The sequence below is a fragment of the Carassius auratus genome, unplaced genomic scaffold (genome assembly GCF_003368295.1).
Source record: "Carassius auratus strain Wakin unplaced genomic scaffold, ASM336829v1 scaf_tig00039712, whole genome shotgun sequence".
Lineage (NCBI taxonomy): Eukaryota > Metazoa > Chordata > Actinopteri > Cypriniformes > Cyprinidae > Carassius > Carassius auratus.
Window position 1 is genome coordinate 1 of NW_020526536.1, and position 13,766 is coordinate 13,766.

General features: G+C 35.2%; 1 protein-coding gene across 2 annotated transcripts; it reads right to left on the minus strand.

The window, feature by feature from the left end:
• Nucleotides 1–8,507: 8,507 nt before the first annotated feature.
• Nucleotides 8,508–13,013, minus strand: LOC113084128 (E3 ubiquitin-protein ligase TRIM39-like). 2 transcript variants are annotated; one of them, XM_026254777.1, is made up of 9 exons: nucleotides 12,806–13,013; nucleotides 11,416–11,438; nucleotides 11,228–11,311; nucleotides 10,367–10,917; nucleotides 10,159–10,254; nucleotides 9,572–9,805; nucleotides 9,354–9,492; nucleotides 9,226–9,261; nucleotides 8,508–9,089 (listed from the first exon to the last, which is right to left on the minus strand). In XM_026254777.1, exons 3-9 carry the CDS (start codon nucleotides 11,289–11,291, stop codon nucleotides 8,542–8,544), a joined length of 1,668 nt encoding a protein of 555 aa, XP_026110562.1. In that variant the 5' UTR covers nucleotides 11,292–11,311; nucleotides 11,416–11,438; nucleotides 12,806–13,013; the 3' UTR covers nucleotides 8,508–8,541. The 2 variants fall into 2 exon arrangements, with proteins under 2 accessions (XP_026110562.1, XP_026110563.1); XM_026254778.1 differs by lacking the exon at nucleotides 11,416–11,438.
• Between the last annotated feature and the right edge of the window lie 753 nt (nucleotides 13,014–13,766).

Consider the following 13,766-nt stretch of genomic DNA (forward strand, 5'->3'; position numbering starts at 1 on the left):
TAATTAATGTAGGAAATGCTTCAAAGACTGGGAGGAAAAATATGTCAATGACTTGCTGAAGTGCACGAAACCAGCTAAGTATTGGACCTGGAAATAACGTCTCTCTCTCTCTTTCTCTATATATAAATAAATACATTTTAATAAATGCATGCATTTAGCAGACGCTTTTATCCAAAGCGATTTACAGTGCATTCTGGCTAACATTTTTTTACCTAACATAATATATAGATATATAGAGTATATTTATTATGTAAAGTAGAGACCTGCACTCCGCGGGAACAATATTTGACGGGTGAATGCGGACGCGGGCGGCAAGATATTATTGTGTGCGGGTTGCGGGAAAATAAAATTATTTGCGGGGTTCCCGCAAAGTGGAAATATCTAACAAAATAAAATAACTAGAAACAATTAAACCTTTATTTATAATAAAATAAAATAATATAGACTTTGCGGAATGGGAGGATGCTGATGATATCATAGACAGCAACTTGTAATTCGATTCCGAAATAGCGAGATATTTAAAGGTCAAATTGGATGTATTAGAAGCACACAGACCGGATGATGTCCTCCAGAGGTGGAAAAGACGAATTTCCGAGATTAAGCAAAGTAACACGCTAGCGCACCATCGGAGAGGGCTTTCAGTATTTGCGGTCGCATACTGGAGCAGAGACGGATTAAACTGAAGCTCTCAACAGTAAACGACATGATATTCCTGCATGGGCACATTAGGTAGTCGTATACAGGTAGTCTTTTCAGTTTTTATTTATTTATTTAGCTAAATTTTTTAAATTGGTCTATTTTGTTATTGAGGAATAAGGATTTTTTTGTTATATGTTTGAAGGAATTGCTCAGGCCCCATACTTTTCCTTTGAACATGAAATAAATCCAAGTTTATTATTATTATATAATTCATTATATGCTATAGATACAGACGGTTGGTCTGGGAACGCCCCCGGGAACGCCCCGTCACGTGATGTGAATTTAGCCCGTCGGGGAAAACATTGCCGTGGCGCCAATTGAAATACACGGGACAATCATGTCGAAGAGTTGCTGTGTCGTTTTCTGTACCTACAATAAAAACAAATTATGAATTGAAGTTCTACATCCTTCCTAATAAACATACAGAGCCGGAAAGGATGACAAAATGGCTACAAGCAATAAGTTGTGAGGATGATCAAGGGAAGTTGTGGAATCCCAAGACTAGTGTGCAGTCGGGATTTCATCACAGGCAGGCTATATTAACATCGTGTTCATTATTAACGTTATCAAAACTGTGTAAGGTTGTTTCAGAAAGTGGCATGCATATATAATTAGCCTTATCATTCTACCTGAAGCAAAACTATGTAACGTTAGCCTAGTGTCGAACATAAACCCACTTAAAAAAGCGTGTGGACACGTAACAACTTAGTTTTGTGTCAGAACTTTTACACTTTCATTCATAAATTCACCCCGTCTGTGTTTGCGAAACGACTGAATCGCGGAATCCAGTCAAAAATAGAACTTGCTGTATAAAGCAGAACGTCACGGGATTTGGGGAATTTGGCTATTTTGGAATGAATACATCTACATTAGGGCTGTAAAATGAATCAAATATCGATATGGACTAGTGTATATGAATATTAAAGTTAAAAGAGACTAGAATTGTTCTACGTGTCTCTGGGAATGGGCGCTCAATATGTGCATTTTGTCATTCAAATACACACGATGCTCGCAGTGTTTTCCCCCACGCCGACTCCGCCCTCGCCACGCCCCCAGCTATGACGAGATGCCGACTGTATCTATTTAGCCTAATTATTATAGGTATATTTTTTTATTTACATTTCTTACTTTTTTCCTGTATTTCTATGTTCTAAGTTCCTTGTTCATGTTCATCCATTTAATTAAACGCAAATAAAACGAAACACTTTTTTATTTTCCATTTCCTTTTTAAATTTCTATTCAGCAGGAGAGCAAGTGAAAAAATAACAGAGTAGCAGGCAGAATATGCAATGTATAAAAAAAAAAAAAAAAAAAAAAAAAAAAACCTACTAGGCCTATACGTTTACCCGCGGGATTTTGCGGGCTGGAGCGAGACGGAAAAATCCCTCCCGCGCAGGTCTCTAATGTAAAGTATAATATTATACACTATAATATAATGTAATATAATATAATATCATATAATATCATATAATATTGTATTATAATTATTATATCCTAGTTGTCTGTCTAGAACACAGCATTAGGTTAATGTCAATAAACGATCGTGTACTACAATGAAGAGTCATTCTATAATGTGACATTTCAGCACTTGACAAACGGACAGCGACTCCTAAGCAGCACTTAAAGCACAGCTACGTGCGACTGTGTTAAGTGCATTGTTGGGAAACGCATGTGAAACAATAACGAATGATCGTGAAATTACTCCTAGGATAATTTGCAGTCGGTACTAATTTAAATGCAGAATATTTAGATTGTAAATTCACTGTAAATAGAATGTAAATTGTATCGTTATTGATAAAATCCCAGAAATCACAGAGATTAATTTTTTTGTCAATATTGCAAACCCTTAATTTTTTTTCTTTATTTTGATGTGCCACCCCAAGATTTACTGAGGCCTCATCTGGCCACCCCTATTCAAATCTTCTGGGGGCGCCACTGCCCAGGATGTGATTTCTGTCCTCTTGGTCTTGAGCAGGAGCGCTTCACAGACATTATAAATGCTTTTTGCATTTTAAATTACTATTTCAAAACGAAATAATTCAAAACGAAAACAAAAACTCTTTCATTATGTAATCCTAAATATGCATTTCTCTCTAAAGGCAGGTACAATGAGGAGATGGCAAATTCGTCAAATTCATTATTGCAAAATTTGTTTGTATTAAATTGTTCAGATTTTTTTTCAACATGCATTCAAATATTCATGTTTATAAGTAGCAAATTGGTCCTCCAGCTGTTCCTTATATGTACATTTAACTATTCCGGCCTCTTATTGTTACCTGTCCCAACTTTTTTGGAATGTGTAGCTCTCATGAAATCCAAAATGAGGCAATATTTGGCATGACATTTCAAAATGTCTCACTTTCGACATTTGATATGTTATCTATATTCTATTGTGAATAAAACATAAGTTTATGAGATTTGTAAATTATTCTATTCCCTTTTTACTCACAATTTCTACAGTGTCCCAACTTTTTTGGAATCAGTTTTGTAAATTAAAGTTATTAATAAATAGAATAAAATGACTAAAACTGAAATAAAAATCAACTAAAGAGATAGAAATATAAAAAAACGAATTAAAAAGTTAGTTGATATTTTAGCGAGGATGTATATCTAGCCGAATTGCACTGTAAGGGGCGAGAACGAGTCTTGTAACCTGTGTGTATGCCTACTGTGAAATTACCACATCAAATGTGTCCTGCTAACATGGATGCAGCTGAAGCCGTCGGGTTTTCTTCAGGGAAATGTTTTTTTTAAGAAGCTTCCCAATGCAAACCTCGACAAGACTCACGCCTGTTTCACACATACTCTGTCTGCAGTCCGTGTGCGTTACGTAAGTGGTGCAGAAGCAGAAACACATAACATTTAGATACATTACCCTTGCATTCATGTATACTTATGTATAAATAATTGAACATGTATAAAAAAAAACACTATTTATGTGAAGGTTTCATTTGTAACATTAGTAATCTACCCAATATGTACTAACATGACAAATACTTAACATTAACCTTAGATAACTGTAGTTATTATATTAACCTAGTTATTTCAACATTTACTAATACATTGTTAAGAGCAAAAGTTGTGTCTGTTGACATTATTTAATGGATGAGAGCTAACATGAACTGACAAAGAACAGTTTTTTTAACAGTATCAAAGATTAATGCAAATTGTAACAAATGTATTGCTCATTGTTATTTAATGTTAATCAACATTTACTAATGTTAACTACTAATGATACCTGATTGTAAAGATACACCAAAACTTACTGTTTTGAACAACACATTAGTAAATGGCAGTGTTTTAAAATGAAAACGATGTTGTACTTTTATTTATTTAACGAATCATTTACTATTACTATTACCTTTTCATTCATTTTTGAGTGAAACAAATGGGTACTTTTCCTCGGTTGTTGTCCATTTTTAAATCGCTCAGGATTTATGGTTGCAGTGTTGTAACATGTCTTTCCACATCTTTATCCGGTGACATCTTTGTTTGGGAGCTTTTATTTCTGCACCTGTATAGAGCAAATAATTTACAACTATCTATTAGTAAAGATCTAATGTAATGAATCACTGTGAACTACATTAAATTCATGTTGTAGCAATGTACCTGTTATTTGACAGACGGTTTACATCACTAACTGCAATGACACACAATAAGTGGCTGTGTCCAGCATGATTAATATTTAGCGTGAAGCATGCCAATTAAAGAGACTTCACCCAAAAAATGAAAATCATTTAGACCTCTTAGCCCATGTTAAGAGAAATAATCAGTTACTTAGTCTAGATGGAAATAGGGGTCCACGCGCACCCCCCGGCTTTTTTTATGCCACCTGATTTTTTAAAATCCTTAAAGTGTCTATTTTCATAATCTGCCAGGTGCCAAGCTGAAATAATGTCCCAAAGGGTTCTTTTTTAACCCTTTGCTGCACCCGACCGGAACCCGAAAAATCTAAAAGTGAAATAGAAAGTGGCATAACATTAGAAGTAAACAACATACAGAGACAAATGAACACATTTTCCCATACAATTCTGACCCCAGGAATATAATGGAATTGTTATTTTTGACATTTGACAACATATTGACCTTATTTCTGGACAAAAATAGCAAAAAATGGCCAAAGATGTGTAGAGGATCAACAATTTTTTCGTTTTCTCAAGCGCATAGGGTGATTTTTTTTCCACAACATATTATTTCTTTATCATTCAAGTGTCTATTATAAGATTAAATTGGGTACCAAGCTGAAATCATGTACCAAAGGGTTCTTTTTTAACCCTTTGCACCAAACCCGAAAAATCTAAAAGTGAAAGAGAAAGTGGCATAACATTAGAAGTAAACAACTCACAGAGACAAATGAACACATTTTTCAATACAATTCTGACCCCAGGAATTTTTATTTGTCATGTTTTATAACATCTTGACCATCTGTGATCAAAAAGAGCAAAAAAAGTTCATTTGACAGTGTTTTTATTATACTTAACAGCCTGAAATAGGGTTTATTTGAACCTTTTACTTCACCTATCCTGAACCTGAAGATTAAAAAATGTACAAGAATTATTCTTGTTAAGGTTAAATTATTTGATCTGCTTTACATTCCTGAACTGTACATGTTCAATATTATAAATAAAAGTCAAAGTGTTTTTCTGGGTTATTGACTTACATGGAGGATTAGTTTTAATACTCCATCTCCTGGTTTTTCTTGCTGTTAGTGAAGATTCTGCCATTTTTCATTGTTGTTAGTCAGTGCTAGAAACATGTCAGTGTGGCTTGTTCTGATGCATTCGAAGGTTATAGAAAGGAAGATATGACCACAACTGCAAAGGAAGATGATTGGTTAAGAGTGGTGACCAAGTTTAGAAATGAACATCAGAGTCAGATACACACTGTGCAAACAAGTAGCCTACTATTTCTGCAATGTTTAGTTAAAATAACTTTGATTGCCTTTATTATGAACAGTGAAGTGAAATATGATTCTGTTCTTTAATTCCATCAGTCAGTTCACTGTTGCACTATTTGTCAGACTGAAAGTAGCTCACAGACATGTGCACATCATACCACAAATGAGCTCTTTGACATTTCTGTTGTCCTTCAGCTGACGATATCTCTTAAACTGCTGCATCTTTTTTATTCTTTCCACTTAAACTATTAAACTGGTCCTGATCTACAGCATCTTAAATATAACCACAGCGAAACATATGGAGCTGCGATCGTAACTGTGTCCAGTTTCCAAACCCATATTCCTTTGAAAAACAACATTACTAGATGGTCTGCACAACCATTTGGGCTCTGGAAAAGGATCTATATGCATCTGGTATCGACTCATAACATAAGTCAAGTATTTTTTGATTGCTGAAGGACAGTCAATATATTGCTGGAAATTGAAAACTCCCTCCAGAGAACATTTGTTAAAATCACACGTAATAAAATGGAGAGCATCCGGTGAATACAACTGATACTGATGCAGCACCTGACTGATGATGTCCACCTCCTTCTGAACATCAGACTACAGGTGTCCCAGCTGACCGTCCAGAGTCTCGTCACTATCCCGAAACTGATTCACTCTAGCGCTCCTGTTCCTGAACTTTTTTCCCCTGTCTGTAGTGCTTCCCACATTGGGGATGGCTTTATGGAGTGTTTGTGCTGCATACACCACGACAGAGACTCCTGAGACAGCGGCACCTGCTGTGTTTCCAGAGGTGTCAGCTGATACTGCAGAAGAACCTCCAGAGGTGTCAGTTGTACCCGTCTGTGAACTCACTGTCTGTCCTGTCACGGCTATGAAGGCCATGTGTGAACTTTCTACCTGCCTTATCATGGACACAAAGTCACGATTGTCAGCTGGACTGCCCTTGAACCCCATTCCCCATATTCCTATGCTTTAGGTTAATCACCACCAGGTGTTCCCCATTACCTCTCCTCTTTATATACTGTGTTTGGATTCTCACACATTGTGAAGTCTTGTTTAGCCCCGTCTGACTCCAAGCGGTTTCCCTGTGTCTGTTCTTTCCGTGTATTACCGTGGATTGTGTATACCGCCCGTGATTCTCTGTCTGATATTGTTTCTGTTTCTGGATATCCCATCACATACTTGACACTGTTTGCTGATTACTGCCTGTCTGACCATTCGAATAAAATACTGCAAATGGATCCGAACGTCTCTGACTCCATGTTACAATCATTATTGTCATTTGTTGTCCTTTTCAGAGCTCTCTCAGGCTGAAAAAAAAAATGCAAATGTGACCCTGGAGCACAAAACCAGTCCAAATTGAGATCTGTGCATCATCTGAAAGCTGAATAAATCATCTTTCCATTGGTGTATGGTTTGTTATGATATGATAATATTAGGTTGAGATACAACTATTTGAAAATCTGGAATCTGAGAGTGCAAAAAAATCTAAATATTGAGAAAATCATCTTTAAAGTTGTTCAAATGAATTCTTAGCAATGCATATTACTAATCAAAAAATCAGTTTTGATATATTTACAGTCGGAAATTTACTAAATATCTTCATGGAACATGATCATTACTTAATATCCTTATGATTTTTTATTACATAAAAATGATCATTAACTTGGAAATAACTGACCATAGTTCGCTGAAAAGATGAAAAGAACAATACTCTAAAAACTAAAGGTGCCTCAGAAATCCTTTTGAGTGCTGGAGGAACTTAATCATTTATTTTAAGTGCCTCGAAGCTCTTTTTCTCATCATATTGTTCCTGGAGGAAACATTATAGTCTTTGCAGTTGATGTAAGAACTCTTTGGATGTTTGAAGCACTTTGTTTCCAGTTCTGAGCTTCTGGAGTCACTCTTTCATTCCACGAGAACTCAAAGTGCTCCAGAGGTTCCTGGAGGAACTCAAATTATTAAAAAGGGTTATTGTAAAAGTTATTTTTTTCTCCAGATTGCGCTTTTATCTGCCTTTGTTGGATTTTAAATATATTTCGTTATATAACTTAAATACTGCAATAACTAAAAATAGTTTTATTGAAATGTTAAATCATTTGAAGGTGAATAGTTTACCCTGAAACTTTAAAGCAGACATTAAAAATATTATTGAAATAAATATGGCTCAACAAATTCATTTTAATAAAAATACGCTAATTATAACAATCAGTACAAGAGTAATATTTAGACTCATTATCTTCTGAGAGATCCTAGCCTTGCCGAACCTGTTACATGATGATCCTGCTGTGCTGGACTTTATATGATAAATGAGGGAAGTCTGAGTTTGTGCACGTGTGTATACATATATATAGTGTACACACACACATTACATACACTGTGTGTGTTATTGTAATAGACATTGTGCATTTAATTACTCCACAACCATTAATCAATTCACTAATATGACAAAAATAGTCTTGAGCTTTGCTGACATCTAATGGACAAAGTTAGATACTGCACCTAAACAAATCCTAAAAGGTCATTTTTGAAGATATCAGTTTAAGATATAAGTTTAACATGTTTTATAAAATATTTTCTAGTATAAAAATGTTGTCATAAACTAAAACCTCTATAACATTTCTGTTTCACTTTAACTTTTAAAGTAATTGTTAACTATGACGTTATTTTATTGCACCAACTTTGCATAGATGGCAATTTCACATTATCAGGTAGAAAAATAGCAGAAATATTTATGAAAAGTTGAACAAAATATCATTTACTGAACAAGAATTATATATACATAAAAAAATAATTTAGATTTAGATTTTTTTTTAAATCATTTAGATTTTAAAAACTAAAGCAAATTATATAAAAAAAAAATAGAAGAAAAATGTTTGCAGATTTTTAATAATAAAATTCATTATTTTAATCTTGCATTTGATAACTGAGTAAATTCATTTATTATAACTGACAGGTGTGATGATTAGTGGACTTGAGTTTTTACCTCCATCATTAAGGCTTGGGCTAAATAATGGATAGAGTTTTTCAGTGAAAGACAGAGCAGTGAAAGAGTAGATATGAGAGCTGGACTCCACATCATAAAAGGAGACCAGACCCTCCTCATAATCCACAAACACACCGACCCGCTGCGGCTTCACTCTCAGAGACAGAGAGACAGGACGATCCTCAAGGGCTTTATATTCATCTCCATTCCTCAGAAACACAGTCCAGTATCCATCACTGGGTCTTGCTGTGATCAGTCCCTTCCTGTTAATGGATTCTCTGGCCACTCCTAAATCCCATTTAGTCTTTCCCTTCACCTGCACCTCAAAATAAAATCTCCCTGAGGAGAATCCCTCCTTTCCCAGGACATAGACATATGGATCAAATCTCTCTGGTTTGTCTGGGAGTTTCTGTCTAATGTCTCCACATCTCACTTGTTTTCCATCATCAGACAGAATGAGATTAGGATGAGCTGTATCAGGATCCAGAGTCACATCCACTGAGAAAACAGAGAATACAGATATTCTGTGATGCTGATGTTTTTAGTTAACCCAGTGTTTAATCAGATTGTAGTGCAGTAATGAAGCAGTGAGTGTATGAATGTAAACTAGTGTAGTGCAGACAGCACACTGTACCTGCATACTGCTGCATCCACTTCAGCTCTGTAGAGACTAATGACAAGAAAACAATCAGATCTGAAGCTTATATTTAAAGAACAGAGTACACTATCATGTTTCTATCTGATCAGTGTGTATTGATGTACCAGTTAGTGTGAGTTTCTCATCTATAGTGTCCTTCAGTTGAGTCAGATCTCTCCTCAGAGTCTCCAGACTCTCATGAGTCTTCATACTGATCTCAGGCCAGTTCCTGGTGTTTCTAGAGCTGCACAGGGATGAGTGAATCTACAGCAGGAGAGAGGAGAAATCCTTCAGCATGTCATATCCTGCATTATGATTGATCAGAGAGATCATGTTGACTGACCTGTAGGAGGTGGAGGTGATCTTCAGTGTGTGAGAGCTGCTCCAGCTCAGTGTTTCTCATCTTTAGCTCAGTGATCTCCTGCTCCAGCTCTTCAATCAGCTCTTGCTCCTGTTTCTCTGCTGCTTTCTGCTGCTCCTCCATCATCTCCAGCAGTTCAGTCTGATGTCTCTCAATGGAGCGGATGAGATCAGTGAAGAGCTCCACACGGACTGCTTTCTCCTTCTCTGTGTTTCTCTGCTCAACCAGGACAGGCAACACATTATTAGCAGTGTTTGCTAACAGAAGAATCTGTGTAACTATTGCTCATACATTTTTGTTCACATACATAGGCTACATGTGTTTTCAGAATCCCTCAAATGAAGTATTAAACTTTACTCTGCACCCTGGACGAGAGCAGAACAAGCCTTGGACATTTTACTTCTTGTTTTATTGGCTGTTGCTGTATATTTTAGTCTGATAGTCATCTGTCATTCGTTTGATTGTTTGTTTATTTTGTTATTGTTATGTCTTCTCAATGTTTCTAAACATTGAAGTTTGTTGAAATGGTAAATATTTACATTTATTTTATTCTATTATTTTAAACTCACTTTTCTGACTTCTGCTGAGTGTTTGATGTCTTGAATCTTCTTGATTCTGTTCTGGATCATCAGCTGCACGTCTTTCTGTGTCTTCATCAGTTCAGTCTATAGAGAGAACAACACAGACACATTTATCATAACACAGATCAAACTAACAATATGAAATAAAATCTGATTCCTCGTGATATCAGTCCTTTAAAAGAATAATAACGTCTACCTTCTTCTCTTGACTCTCCTCTTCTATAGGAACAGTGTTGTGGTTCTTGTTGTCTGTCTCGGTGCAGAATGAACACACACATGTCTGATCATCTCTACAGAACAGATCCAGAGGTCTCTCGTGTTTCTGACATATATAGTCCTCCAGATTACTCACAGGATCCATCAGTTTGTGTTTCTTCAAACGTGTCACTCTCAAATCCTCCAGGTGAGTTTCACAGTAAGAGCTCTGACACACCAGACACGACTTCAGCGCTTTCAGCTTTCTTTCCTCACAGAAGTCACACAGAACTTCAGTTGTTTTCTCAGGACTTTTCTTCTTATAGTGATCTACGAGCTCTCGGAGTGTGGTATTAATCTTGAGATCAGGTCTTTGCTTGAATGTTTCTTTACAGTATGGACAGCTGCAGGTCTGGCTGTTGTCCCAGCACTTATTCAGACAGATCTTGCAGAAGTTGTGTCCACATGGAGTCGAGACTGGATCAGTGAACACATCCAGACATACAGAGCACTGAATCTCCTCAGACATTGAACTCATGGAGGATGACATTGCTGGAAAGAGACATTATTTAGGATTAGTGTGAACTCCTTCAATACTGTTTATGAAGAATCCCATGATGCACCTCATGAAGCTGGTTGAATGTAAAGAGTGTTTAGAGACAAAGAGTGCTGAAGAAACTCAAATATAAAGAGATCATGTACAGTCAGCTGGTTATTATTGTAAAATGAACCCAGACAAGCTGATCAGAACCTAAATTACATAATTACATAACCACGTACCTAATTACATAAATATATGCACAAGAATTATTCTTGTTGAGCTGAAATTATTTAATCTGGTTTTTCTGGGTTATTGACTTACATGGAGGATCATGTTCAAAACTCTTTCTCCTGGTTTTTCTTGCTGTTAGTGAAGATTCTGCCATTGCTCTTTCCCTCTTAAAGCCTTTTAAATAAAAAAATATAGTTTAACTGGTTAAAATGTGAGAACTGATAGTGATGGAAACACAATCATTCACTTGAAACAAAGTGAGAGACTCGTAAACTTACTGAGCAATCTGAACTATGACCTGCTGTTTAAAGAAAGTACAAAGAACAAGCTTTATATTTTCCAACAAACATATACATCGCCTTATCCAAAATTAGATGAATCTTTCCACAAAATATATTATATGATCATGAGTTATTGTGAAATGTAAAAGTGATTTTCAGCTGCAGTGAAACAGGTTTGTTTACCGACGTTTTACGTTTGACATTTTGTCAGAGATTCAGCCTCAGAAATCTTCAATAATTCTTTAATAATTACAATGACAAGAAACATACTGGGAATTGTTTTCAAATGTAAAAGAGAACAGACTTTGAGTTTTGTTGGTTTTAATCTGCCTTAGGGAATGATAACTGATAGACCTTATAATGTAAAAGTGCAGGACAGGGACTGTATGCAAAGTGCAAAAAGATACATAAATATAAACATTTGCCAGCTGTGAAAGCAAAATTTTTTTTTTTTACAAAAGGTCAATTCTAATCTGTAACAAGACACACCCATTAAAGTTGTGTAATGAAACTGTGTGTGTTATAAATTAATTTATTAAAATTTAGATTTTCAAATTCAAGTCAAAGCAACTGTAAAACAACACTCTTCGCCAGTGTTGACTTATTTGTTGAATTTCAATAGCATGTTTTCTGTTATAGTTCTGTGACTAAAACAAATATAAAAAATCTTGTTGTTGTTACCATGAGGTTAACACAGGAGAGTGTATTTATTTGAAATTCATTTCTTTATTGGTTTTAATTTCAATAGCGTATACTTATTTGGTGTCATACTTCTGTCAACATAACGGGAAAAACGGGGAAGTTCTCACAAGGACCTGGAATCAGCCTACTACATTGCCACTGAATTATGGAATACTTTCTTATGGAATGCTTGTAATTTTGTTTATTTTATGAATATATTTATTAATAGTAATAATATCACAATAACCACTATCACATATCTTGTTTACAATATTTCTTATTTAAATTCAAGTGAGCATTATAAGTGTTTGTCTTTATAACTTTCAAAACCTTGGTGCACCAATTGCTCTTGTTTTGTTAATTATATATATATATATATATATATATATATATATATATATATATATATATATATATATATAAACATTCCGGCAGGAAAAATGATCGTTTTGTCATTATAATGTACTTTGTAGACGGTCCCTAGCTGGCCTAAGCGCTAACGCACTGCTACTCGAGTCTTAATGTGTTGCAACAAATCGAGGAGAATTAAAACAAATACACTGCGATGTGTTTTCAGTTCTATGTTCTATTGCTAACTAACCTGCTTCTGTTCAACTCATTCCAGTCTGACATAAACCCTACTAAACCAGACCACTGCCATTAGAAACCTGTTCAGGACAATCTCTCTTATATTTCTATCACTTACCTGTGAGTATCAGATGTGTTCACAAGTGTCTCTGAACGACTCGATATTCTGTTGTTTAAAGAGTTCGATGGTTTCAGGTGTTCATATTGTTGTTGATCAAGTTAGTTTCTATTTCTCTGAGTCTCTCACTGAACTACAGTGATGTCAGAGCTGCTCAGGGTGTATTCTGCAAACTGTGGTACACAGCATTACACCAACACGTGATGGGTAACTCGAGCACAGTGTTCCTCCGAGTTTTCCAGCACTATACATAGAAGGATCGAGGTTCATGTGAACCGATATTAATAGACAAGTTTCAGTCCAATATTTATAGAACACGATTTATTTAGGGATCACATGCACAAAATGTGTACAATAACAATATGACACGATATAAGAAAAATCAGAGATCCTTTGAAATAACGCTAACCACTTGTTTGTTATGGTGGAAATTTTAATTATTACATTTACATTTATCAGACGATTTTATCCAAAAGTTTGCGCTCGCGACCGCTCGAATCACATGTTTGCGCGGAATGCAAATGATCATAAAAGAAAATAAATCGAAAGACGATAAAAAAAAAAGAAAAAAACAAAAACAAAACTGGCATAAAGTAAAGATTGAAGTTGGACGAGGAATATTCGCAAATTTAGGGACCGTCTCTAAAGTTACATGCGATATTGTTATACACTTTTCTGACGTCAATAGCATTTGAGAAAGACAGTCATAAAAACAACTGTAAACTGTTCATCTAGGTGTCAACCATAATACACACCTTTAAATGTTTTATATGTATTAAAATAAACTGTAAATTATATTTTAAAGGTAAAACAAAGCCATCATTTTCAGGCACAGTTTAAATGTAAGAAATTATTTTAGCACCACCAAAGCATCTAATATTCTCCATGTCAAATTAACCATGTTTATATATATATATATATATATATATATATATATATATATATATATATATATATATAT